Source organism: Austrofundulus limnaeus, unplaced genomic scaffold (genome assembly GCF_001266775.1).
Source record: "Austrofundulus limnaeus strain Quisiro unplaced genomic scaffold, Austrofundulus_limnaeus-1.0 Scaffold3, whole genome shotgun sequence".
In the NCBI taxonomy this organism is placed as follows: Eukaryota; Metazoa; Chordata; class Actinopteri; order Cyprinodontiformes; family Rivulidae; genus Austrofundulus; species Austrofundulus limnaeus.
In genome coordinates, this window is record NW_013952405.1 from 3,049,079 (window position 1) to 3,061,801 (window position 12,723).

The 12,723-nt window shown below is 40.4% G+C and overlaps 1 protein-coding gene across 1 annotated transcript in view; it reads right to left on the minus strand.

The window, feature by feature from the left end:
• The window catches only part of kcnd3 (potassium voltage-gated channel, Shal-related subfamily, member 3), a gene marked incomplete in the record, with an annotated part of 119,926 nt that extends 107,565 nt beyond the window's left edge, over positions 1-12,361 (minus strand). The window contains 3 exon segments of the mRNA XM_014017453.1: positions 10,194-11,373; positions 12,062-12,154; positions 12,279-12,361. Of these exon segments, the coding sequence (XP_013872907.1) occupies positions 10,194-11,296 (1,103 nt within the window).
• Positions 12,362-12,723: the final 362 nt, after the last annotated feature.

A 12,723-nucleotide genomic window follows, 5' to 3' on the forward strand; every position in this document is an offset into this window, starting at 1 on the left:
ATAAACATGGTCTTATCTTTCTTGTACTTGCTTTAAACTGACTCGTAATCTGCACCTTTATTTTATTTATTTATCCAGGTAAACTGTTTGAGAACCACTTCTCATTCACAAACATGACCTTGATAACTTCTACTATAAGGTACAACATTTAGCATGACWATTGTAGTATTATCAATTAGAACAGCAATGCACAGATGAGGCTGATGAAAATATAAAAAGTCAAGCATGACTGCATTATTTCCTCTTGGGRTGAAAAAAAATAGTAATGATATTTTGGTCTGGACCAAAGCCATGACTATCGCAAACCATGCAGCTAAAAATGTACCCTTCTTGCATCTCAAACAGAAGCTTAAAAAAATTGCAGAAAATGATTTCAACCCTTTCCGTGGCTTTCTGTGGGTGGAAAGTCATCAGCTGTCCAGAAAACACCCTGGAAAGTGATAATCATTAAGTCATTTTGTGGCTCCACACTGAGCTCCTGCTGGTAATTGAAATGGACTGGGCACAAGTGTCGTGGGCTTGGAGGGATCATAGCTGAAGGCACTGAGCTGTGACAGACAGTAAAAGACAGACAGGCAGAAAGTGTCTGACTGACAAACAGTCCTCTTGCTTCAAACACCTTGAGCACCTCTCCAATCGTTTTTGTCCAGTTAGTCAAGACGAAGTTGGCCAGGATGCCACKTCCTGTAAGACCATCAACATGCGAGGCACGTCAGTGATGACAAGGTGCAGAAAACAAAGTGCATGATTCTGCTAGCTTACAGAAAGACCCWCCTGCTAAATTACTTTTCACAGTCACACTGGCCACAAACAACCCCCATTACTAACATTCCATCCCCTTTTGGTTGACAGGTGGCCAGGTAAAAGCATTTTTGAAAAAGCTTGAAAGGCTTGGCTCTCAATAGTGCTTTTCACAATGTGGGCGACCATCCAGATCTCTGCAAGAAAGGAAGGTAAAAAAGATAAAAAAAAAATTAACATAAACAAACAGGACAGAGAAAGTCTGAACGAGGATTGGGGAGAGCTAAAAGCAATCATTTCAGATTTTGGAAAGCTGATTGGGGTAAAATTTGGACTTATGTGACCTAAAATACAAACACACAAACAGCAGATATGTATGACTATTACTATTCTTTTTTATATCTGCCCTCATATTTTGTACRTGTAGGCCTACAAATTGATCATTGGTTTATTTTTAAGTTCTTAAACCCATTTTCAGTTACCTTAAAAATTGGTGCTTCACTGTGGCTCAAATTAAGGACAAATACCAGAATAAAAAATGCCATTAATTAATACTTTTTCAGGTGCTTARTTCTAAAACGAATTCAGCAAGTTAGTCTATTTTATTATCACATGTGTCACGCACCAGCAAGTGCCCAGCACACATGGGCTTATTAGACACATTAAACACATACATATGGGCGAACAGACAAACATTCTTCAAACAAAAAGTGTCCTCTTCCTGAGGGAAGGTCAGTAATTGCCACTGCACAATATATAACCATGCACTGGTAATCCTGTTAGCACTATGAAACAATGACAGTGGATTTCACGGTCGGGAATTTATACCATTAAAGTTTCCTGTTAAACGACAGCGATGACCTATACATTCTGTTGTCAAGGCATACTCAGGTCAGTTTCTTTCTTTATTACATAAATGATTCAATAGAGAAAAAACTAAATTAATTATATTCCAATTAGCCACAAGACTRCTTTGTTTTTAGCTTTTATTAAATGTCAGGGTGCATTCAGTGCAATTTTTTCATGGCTGCTGGCTTGGCTTTATGTTTCGCRTCTTGTTTTAGACTGCCTGTCTTAATAAGCCTCACAAACAGAAATGTTAAAGCCCCTTTCTGCCRTGAAGATTATAACACTATCATTATGTCATCTATGCGGTTTTAAGTATGATTCATACAATTAAGCATACACATCTTGAGTAATTGACCCAGAAAGAGACAGAAAAGAACCCAGATATGAGTCAAGCAAAGTGGTCAATTTTCTTCCCGGGCTGCTGWGGTGTATTGTCCAAAGATGAATAAAATAGCTGAGCCAGAGTACTGAGCCACAGGTACATATGTTGTTTGTTACAACATGTAGTATTCAGGGTTTTWTGCCTCAGCACTTTACAAGGCAGGGTCTGTTAACATTCCCCTTAAAAACACCCAACACAAGTATTTTTGATACAGCTAGTGCTCTTTTATGAAGAAATATTTTTTTTACCCAAAATCCACCAGCGAAAGAAAATGATGTGTTGAACATTCTTACACCTGCAAAAACCTAATTTGGTCAATATTGTATTTTCACAATAATTCTTGTATGCATTATTTTGTACAATCCCATCTGTGAAATATTRAATAACTAAAACTGTGTATAATTCAAGGGTAATAGGGGTAGTATTTTTTATTATTATTCAGCAACTWTATTCATATCAGGTGTAATTCAGAGCTAATGATGATTGTCATATTATTGTTTAGGCTTACATACTGTGATAAGTGCCTGTTTTACTGCTGGAGCTCCAATGCACACTTCATATTTTTTAACTTGAAGAAAAAGGAAACTGTGTTTAAGATAAATAAGCATAGCTAGCAGCTAGTTAAGTTTAAATTTATGATATTTAAAGAGTTTTGACTGATCTGTTGGTTGGTAAAAGTCACCGCTTCAAGTGATACTGGAGTAAAAAATTGTTCGTGTGGAACACGGGTGTAAATGAGAATGTTGCCTGCAGTATCTCCACGTATCATCCCCTGGAATAAATGCCTTGAAAAACCTTTAATGATCACTATTTCCTTTTTAATGAATAATTAATTATTTCCTAAATTAATCTTGATTTAATTAAGGAGAAGAAGACGCCAGTTGGTGAGGGGAAGCTGATTTGATTCAGCGAGTGCTCAGACAGAACATCCAGAGAAGACTACAGAGATTTTGGAGAAAAAGGAAGCTGAACACTTTTTTTTTAATTTTGATTTGAAGTAAGAAAAATATGGAAACAAATCCTTTCACACCCCAAACCCCTGTAGTGTGTGCATATTTTCCACTAATGTTCTCCTGTCATCAGAGCACAAGTGCACCACTTTTGACCTTAAAATCAAGAGGTTACAAACAGCACAACTGTTAACATAAATCCAAGATAACAGGTTAATGACATCACTTTAAGTCATCCTCTCATCACCTGTTTTATTTACCAACAGGTGTCATAATTCTCTCAGCAGACCCAAATCCATATTTCCTTGTCCACATTGATCACTGTTCTGCATGAGCTGCTGCTTCTGAAATGTATAAACCTAATGCATGGTTTGACTAAGCACACAAACAAGGACACACACCCGCATTCTTTGTGGGGCATATTAAACGCCCCCACTCTAACACGTTTACGACTTGAAACCGCGGCACCGGAGTCAACAATAATGCGTGCGAGAGGTCTGTTGTGGTTGCCAGGGAGACACGGAGCAGCCCATTGATCCTCAAGGCTCAGTGATTAAAAAGSAGCTGGTTTCTGATAAGCATTTGAAATCACACACATGCACAGCTATGCTAATGAGCACAGCACAACAAAACACGTCAGCTCTTATCCAGACTTCATCAGCAGCCTAATGAGTCCACAAAGACGGCAACATGCGATGAAACCAGCTGACATGTCTTGTTTATGCTAAGTAGACCGCAGCAACAAGTGAAACAACTTCATACCATCTGATTCTTCTCTTTATTTTCTCTGTTTACGTGATCGAACTGCTGATGTATATACAGGAAATCAAATTCGATTCAGTAGCTCGGTATAAATAAAGACAAAATGTGTCCAGTACTCAACTAACATACAAGTTTCAAACACATAATAAAAAATATCAACAATCACGTTTGCACAAAAACAAAATAAAAATTGGCTGCTCCCTTCTGCAGGGGTCACTACAGGGAATGAACTCACATAAAAGATTTGACATTTCTTTTTTTTTTTTTTCCTGATGCAACCTGGGCTCAAACCTGCAGCCACAGGATGATAAAAATCACAGCACTGACCACTGAGCCTCCACTGTAGCAAAAAATAATATACTGTGCATATTGGTAATGTTCCCCTTACAGATATAAATGACTATTTTTAAAGCCATCTCTATCAGCTGCCGTTCTCCCATCGTTTCTGCCATTCTTCGAACAGATCGTGCTCAAACTAGATGCCCCTGAATTCAGWGTGCTTCCATTTCTTTGACCTTTATGATAAATGCAGTGGTATATGGCCTGCAATTTTATTGTGCCTTTTAACCTTGTTTCTAGAATATTGGGGGCAATGTGAGTTCCGTATCAGGCTCAAGGAAACTGGTGAAATGTGACAGGGTTAGGAAATGAACCTTTTGGTGAAAGGACAGCTGCTCTATCTGCTGATCCGCTGCTGCAAAACGCACAATCTACAGGTTCTTTGCAGACTAAAGGCTCAGTAGTAGAGGCTGCCTTTTGAAGGAAGGAGCTAAAGAGTTTAAAAAACCCAAAAGACTCACTCTAAAGATGTAAATACTGTATATACAGTATGTCAGTTCTTTRTATAAACATAACCATGCTTTATTCGGGGAGTGGGCATGAAAAGGAAAGGCTTTGTGTGATACGTTTGTGTGAGAAAGTAAAAGAAGTTGAATTCAAGATGTTTTGCACACTTCAAAAGCATTCCATTTTATCTATTTTTCAAAAAGTAAAAAAAAAAAATGTAATGAGTGAATATTTGTGTACAGTTGGCAGTCTGCCAAATTATAGTTTCTAGAGTAGACTCTCAATCCAAAATATGGTAATCCTAACAGGTTGAGCTAAAGACAACTGGACTTTGTTTTTTTAATCTTGAAAGGGTTTGAAGTTTCACCTGTGATTCAAAGATTTTTTGTCAGTTTGAGAACTGATGGTTAGATGCCTGTTATTCAACTTGCTAGGGTTATGTGTTAAAAAATACTGAACGAGTAGCAGATGCAAATCTCCAAATGCAAACCCCCAAGGCACATGAATCATATTGTGTGTGTTCACTCAGGTAGTGCCCTCATATAAAATCTAGATACTGCCTTAAAGAGAAACAGCTAAATAAAAACAAGACACTGTCCTGTAAATTCTATAGTAAGCAAGGGTATTTCTGAATTATTGACAACCTGGTTTAACAAATTCACCAAAAGGCTTCTGAAAACAGATTTTTTTAAACAAAATTTAAAAAAAACAAAAACACTATAAGTATCTAGGTCAATCATATTCACATGTTACCATCTTGTCCCTGAAACCAGGTTACAGTGATCTAAAAAGTCACTGTAACTCCTAAAGCCAATATCAGTACACATATCTGTCATCACAGAGGTGCAGATGCAATTTAAAGAGGGGGGAAAATAGCACTCAGTATGGTTTGATTGGAAGAGACAAGGTATTTAATGCCAAAAAAGATGGAGAAAAATTGCAGAATACCCTAAGGGCAGGGGTGTATAGTAAAGAAGTACAATTACTTTGCTACAGCAATTAAAACTGGGCTTCCAGTTATTTACTGAAACATTTTAGTCCAGGAAAAGTGTTCAGATTAGTTAAATTCTCAACATTTTTGATAAGCTTATTGTAAAACTAAATTATTGTTTAACAATCTCCACTACAGTTTCTGACTGAGCTAGTTTTCAACACTGTTCCATAGTTTGAGCAGTAACTTATGTGACCACTCAGGAAGTCGTTTTTTTGGTGCAACAAAACTTGTGAATTTATACCGTTTCAAAAAGTAACAGTCTATTAACTAGATAATGCGAATGTACACTCACCGGCCACTTTATTAGGTACACCACGCTAGTAACGGGTTGGACCCCCTTTTGCCTTCAGAACTGCCTCAATTCTTCGTGGCATAGATTCAACAAGGTGCTGGAAGCATTCCTCRGAGATTTTGGTCCATATYGACATGATGGCATCACAMAGTTGCCGCAGATTTGTCGGCTGCACATCCATGATGCGAATCTCCCGTTCCACCACATCCCAAAGATGCTCTATTGGATTGAGATCTGGTGACTGTGGAGGCCATTTGAGTACAGTGAACTCATTGTCATGTTCAAGAAACCAGTCTGAGATGATTCCAGCTTTATGACATGGCGCATTATCCTGCTGAAAGTAGCCATCAGATGTTGGGTACATTGTGGTCATAAAGGGATGGACATGGTCAGCAACAATACTCAGGTAGGCTGTGGCGTTGCAACGCTGCTCAATTGATACCAAGGGGCCCAAAGAATGCCAAGAAAAGATTTCCCACACCATGACACCACCACCACCAGCTTGAACCGTTGATACAAGGCAGGATGGATCCATGCTTTCATGTTGTTGACGCCAAATTCTGACCCTACCATCCGAATGTCGCAGCAGAAATCGAGACTCATCAGACCAGGCAACGTTTTTCCAATCTTCTCTTGTCCAATTTCGATGAGCTTGTGCAAATTGTAGCCTCAGTTTCCTGTTCTTAGCTGAAAGGAGTGGCACCCGTTGTGGTCTTCTGCTGCTGAAGCCCATCTGCCTCAAAGTTCGACGTACTGTGCGTTCAGAGATGCTCTTCTGCCTACCTTGGTTGTAACAGGTGGTTATTTGAGTCACTGTTGCCTTTCTATCAGATCGAACCAGTCTGCCCATTCTCCTCTGACCTCTGGCATCAACAAGGCATTTCCGCCCACAGGACTGCCGCTCACTGGATGTTTTTTCTTTTTCGGACCATTCTCTGTAAACCYTAGAGATGGTTGTGCGTGAAAATCCCAGTAGATCAGCAGTTTCTGAAATACTCAGACCAGCCCTTCTGGCACCAACAACCATGCCACGTTCAAAGGCACTCAAATCACCTTTCTTCCCCATACTGATGCTCGGTTTGAACTGCAGGAGATTGTCTTGACCATGTCTACATGCCTAAATGCACTGAGTTGCCGCCATGTGATTGGCTGATTAGAAATTAAGTGTTAACGAGCAGTTGGACAGGTGTACCTAATAAAGTGGCCGGAGAGTGTAGTTTTCTTTATACAGTAAACAAAATGTGTTTCTGAAGAGGTGCACTGAAAGAAAAAGTTAAATAAGATACAGGTACTCCTGGGATTATAACATACTTGTGTGATGAATTAGCATTTTTATGATCATACTGCTGTTGTCTTATTTTTAAGACAGTGAGGTAATCCTGCACGCTACAGTATGTCTGAATCATATGGAAGCAAAGTACATTATTTCCAAACCCAGCAGATGAACGTTTTCATAAAACATCTGTTTGAGTTTTAACAATGACATAGTCAACATCTTGCATTTTGTGACTCAACCAGGATGACATGTTAAGCATGTAAGCCATTAGAGCACTATGGCCAAATGAGTAGAGGGAAGATATTAGAATAGATTGTCATATAATTGGTATGAAAAAAACTTTTGTTTCATTGTACATAATAACCTAATGGTTGTGTTGGAAACATGCCAGGATAATGATGTCATTACTATATATGTTTTTCATTATGTACTAATAAAGAGATGAACTGTGACATCTAAATTGACTGGTATTAAATGGTAGCCTAGTTGCTGTGATTCTTTTTGAACACATTAAACCAGTATTCTGTCCTCTGCTGTAGTTTTGAATGTACAATCAGCCTATCCAAAAAAAAAAGTTAATTATATTGTTACCTAAGCTAGGTAAAATCCATTTGTTTAACAAACTAGAGAACAAAATCCCTCTCAGGTACTATTACTTGAATGACTTTGATGTTGCTAAACCCTTGTTTCTATCCGTTCAAATGCCTCATTTGCAGGATTTCAGCTGAGCTTTTAGTCGTGCTACTGAATATGCACAGCACTCCAAAGATGGTACTTGGTAAATTGTTATCTCACTTGAGTGGTTGTTATGTCACTCCCGGTTTTCCTTCTTTTTTTTTTTTTTTTTTTTTTTTTGACATATACAGTAGATGCTGTTGAGGAAGCTTTTATTGTCAGGAAGAAAAACGTAATTAGGAATTAAAATAGATGTTTATAGGTCCATCTGGAATTTTACTCTTTAACACAGAAGAGGGATTAGGGATTTATAGTGATGGTGGATCTCTGTCATATCAAAAAAAAAATACACAAAGAAGCAGCAGGGGGCCACAGACTGTGTACTAAGGAGCTGAGGAAGGACACCAGTGTGTTATCATGTTTACATCCACCACTGAAACACCAACAAACACCTTTTGGTTTTAGAGCAAAAAATGACAAAAAAAAAAAACATGTAAGGAAATTTAATGTGTAGAAAATGCTGTATGTTTCCAAAAAAGAGAGAACAAAGGCAAAAAAAAAAAAAAAAATCAGCAACACAAACATAAGCTCTAAACTCCTACATGGGAGGATAAAATGCTTCATTATGGAACCTGGATTCCATCTTATTCATTAAAATGAGTACACATTTTTCCAAAGCTGACACCTTCCCTCATACTTTAAAACATCTATGAGACAAATAGCAGCAAAACTTTGTATAGATTTTACGCCTGTGAATTTCAAATCCTGCTACTGAAATGAAAAATTCTCTGTCACAAATTATGCATGGAGAGAAAAGTACAAATCAACATATTTCTTTATGTGTTTATGCATGTGCAAAGACATGAACGCAACGTGTGTGTGTTACCGACGTGAACTGTAAGCACAGACCAGAATGTCACGAAAGTTTACATTAGTCAGCAGATGCAGTGGGCCACATCATTAGTCACTCTGACACCCTCTTCTGGCCTCGGCTTTATTGATGAGAAAAAGCTCAACAGCTACCCTTCTCTTAACTAACACACACGTTCAGACACACACCAACCGCTTCTAGCAACAGGAGACTGATTTTGCATCTCAGGTGGGAAGTGACAGGTACGGTGCTTAAGAATGGTCCAGGATGTGTAGCAACGCCAGCCCCTGCATGCCTTGAATATTAACAACCAGCAAAGCAGAAAATGCCCACAGTTCAATGGGTATTTGTTTATCCGTAGGCCACACAATGGATCCAAAACAAATATCTGCACAACACCAGGTCTTCTGGGCAGGTTGTGAATGGCAAGGTATGATGACAGCGTGCCAAGTGTGTCACAGCAATGAGCTCAGAGCCGTTTATGGCCTCGATGACTCTGACATTTAGCAGGATGCTRCAATTTATCAGCTTCTCTGTCTGACTCACACACAAAACAGGGGCAGTCATAAAACAAATTACCATTAGGCCTAATAGTGCTGCATCACATAACTGTTTGCTTGTGTGTATGCGTGTGTGTGTGAGAATACACAATCAAAAATAAATAAATAAATAAAACTAAACAACTTAATGCACCAAAACACTCTAAGCATCCATCCTGTGAATCTTGATCGCAGCCAATTTATGGCAGCCCAGGCTGCAGGTTAATCAGGCATTAATGGTAACATGTACKAAAAGCTTTTTAAAACTGTCTGCTAACAATAATTATCGTTGCCAGTAATCTAACGCAAATAATTGAATCCTGTGTAACAGGGAGCATTCCGATTATCTGCATCACAGAGGCTAACCTCAAAGCACTTCAAGGTCAGCAACTGGCAATTCAAAAAGAGTGAGTTAAGTAGGAGGAGTGCTCTCTGCATGCAGAGTCCGTTTCAGTTGATTCTGAAAATGTGTCTCTGCTAACCACAGGGCATGTCAGAGAGGGAGGTAATGGTATAATCTGCTTCTCCATTTCCTCACTAATGTTTTGTTTCACTAAGACACTTTCAACTTTGCATTTTTCCCCCTCCCTCTGCATTTGGACATATTCTTCTTATCTGCGATGTTTGAAGGGTAAGCAGTGGCACAGTCATTACTGGGAAAGAATATCTTGATAGCTGCTTCTCCCTGAAGAATACTGCGGAGTAAAGAAAAGAGCTCTTTCTCTGTAGTTTCGTATTATGTGCAAAGTTTGCAACAAATTTCTTGAAGAGGGTGGATCTGACTTTTGAGGCACTTGCAAGGTTTTAGGCTCAAAAATGAAAACAAAAAATCAGACATTTCAAGGTAAGTCGTAATCAAACATTTGCCCACACAACCGCAAAGAGAATTGCACACACTGTCATACCCGGCATACCATACATCGCTCTTGCATTGTGAATTGAGATCTCAAGTTGCTTTTTACAAGTTTGTGTTAAAGGAGGGGTGTGTGTGTGTGTGTTAAAAAGTGCTTTCTTTTAACAGACTCAAACAGAGCAAGGGAAAAAAARCATAAAAGAGGTGTCAGTTCTGCTCTTACCCAAGTGTTGTCATAGTAACAATGGTGTACCAGAAGGAAGCCGGGATGCTGGTGAATTTGCTGGAGCTTGAACCCTTCTCTGCGTAGAACATGACAGTAGCAAAGATAATTATGGCCATTGTAAGGGAGAAGAGCAGGAATCCCAGCTCCGAGGCACAGCTCTTCAGCGTGTAGCCCAGGATGCGCAGGCCCTGCGAGTGACGCGAGAACTTAAAGATTCGGAACACTCGGAAAACGCGAAGTGTCACGAAAGCCCCGCTCACGTCCTCGTTGTCGGTCATCACCAGGCCGATGTAGTACGGCAAGATGGCCACCACGTCAATGATGCTCATGACAGACCTCATGAATCGATAGCGGTTGGGCGCAGCGTATAGACGCATCAGGTACTCCACGGTGAAGATCATCACGCAGGCTGTGTCCATGCAGAAAAAGGCCACTGTGTAGCGCTCGCCACATGGCACCTCCTTCTGGTTGGGCACTGTACCACAGGGCACTGTCTCTACAACATTAGTGATAACAGAGACAGCAATAAAGAAGCCAGTGACATAGTAGAAGACCAGGGCCATGGTGGAAGTGTGTGGGTTCTCAAAGGCCCGCCACATGGTCTCTCTAAAGGTCATGTTGGGTAGCTTAGCATCTTTGTTGTCCTCTTGGTCATCCATGAGGCGCTCCGCGTTCTCCCTCTTCCTGTCCTTGTACTCTTCATAGCAGCAGTCTCCAATGATCTCTGGTACGATACCAAAAAAGGCCAGCTCTTCATCGTAAGAGGAGATGCACTCGTAGCGTGGATAGTGGAGCTTGCCCGTGCGGTAGAAGTTGAGCACGCTGCGAAACACATCGGGGTCACGGTCAAAGAAGTACTCTTTGGTGTCTTCGTTGTAGAAGAACTCCTTCTCCGAGCTGCCGAGCAGCGTGTCTGGATAACGGTCCAGCGTGTTCCTCCAGGTCTGGAAGCGCCGTCCACTGACGTTGAGAACTATGAGCTCATCCTGTCTCTTGTTCTTTTCAGCGGGCGCTACAGGCATGGGCAAGTTGGCCACGGGCATCCAGCCGATGGCGGCTGCCCGCGCAAACGGAAGCCATGCCGCTACTCCCGCCGCCATGCTGTGTCCGGCTTGGGGCGTAGGGGGGAACAAGTCCAGCACCTTCACAACCAGCTTGACTTCAGCTCCTTCACCATCTGAAGCAAAGCAAACAGAGAGTGAGATCCGTTAGGAGAAAACAGAACAGAACAGACACCTGAGCATAAAGGATGTACAAAAAGTAACAAGAGTACTGAAAGGGAGTAATACAAAACAACAAACCAAAACATTTATTCTATAAAAGACAGGCTAGACATTTACTGGTATTTAAACATGCAAAATGACCTAAATAGGAGAACATTATCCTAGAAAATATTGGTGTGTATAAAACTGTTATTATTGAGACATGTTATAGCCTACATCACAATTCACCTCACCTCTCTGGCACTGCTTTAAGTTAGGTGTCAAAATAAAAGCAAATGAAGCCAAAATATAAAATCTGGCTAAACTGATTTTCCTGTACCGATTTAAAACTTTGGTTTTCTTGATGATTTTCTTTGAAAGACTATAGAAGATCCAAACCTGTTGAGCTCCAAGAAAAAAATAAAAAACATGAAATAAAAAAGCAAATTAAAAAAGAAATATGAGAGACGGGGGAACAGCATACACTTTCTTCCAGAGTAAGTTAAGTTCACAATGCTTGAGTTGAACTACATTAGCCCAGTCCTTGGATTAGATCTAGATGACAAACTGACTGCTGAGGCTTGAAGGAGCGAGAAGCGACACGGAACAGGTTGAGAACAGCTGCTGGAGGCTCCGTCATGGTGTCGATGTTAAAACACTCACCCGTTAAAAAGTCTTCATCCAGAGGTACACGACCGTCTCCCAGAACTCTTTACTTACAACCAGGCGGTTTGCTGTCTGTTTCTGAAATCGTGTCTGAAGAGAAAAGAGAGAGAGAAAGACAGAGAAAAAAAAATCTAAAGAAATACCGGAAAAGAAGTTATCCAGCGAAGAGAGAGGAGGAGATCAGACGGAGCTGAAGTGAAAAGCAGCAAAGTACCGGTGACCGACGTACCACAGGTGGCTTAATTCACTTTCCATAATGCGAGGGGAGAGATGAGGAGCGGACTCCGCCGTGAGAACAGAATTACCTTGGCTTTTCGGGATGAGCGCTGAGAGGAGACGGAGGAGGAGGAGGAGGAGGAGGAGGAGGAGCGCTCTTCCTCTCTCGCCTCATCCCTCCCTCTCTTTCTCTCTGCGCAGGGTGGATGGGGAACTGAACATCAGCTGGATCTGGATTTAAAACGATGCACCGATAAGGAGGAAAAAAGACTAGAAGCTACGTGGCTTTTTAAAAATAATTAAGTTGTTCAATTTTGCTTTCAATGATTGCGATAGTTTTTTTTAAATGGCATCAACTGAGTTTTTCACCTAATCCCAGCAGGGGCATATTCAGACAACTTGAACAGGATTAGCAAACATAAGCATGAAGCACAACATCAAGC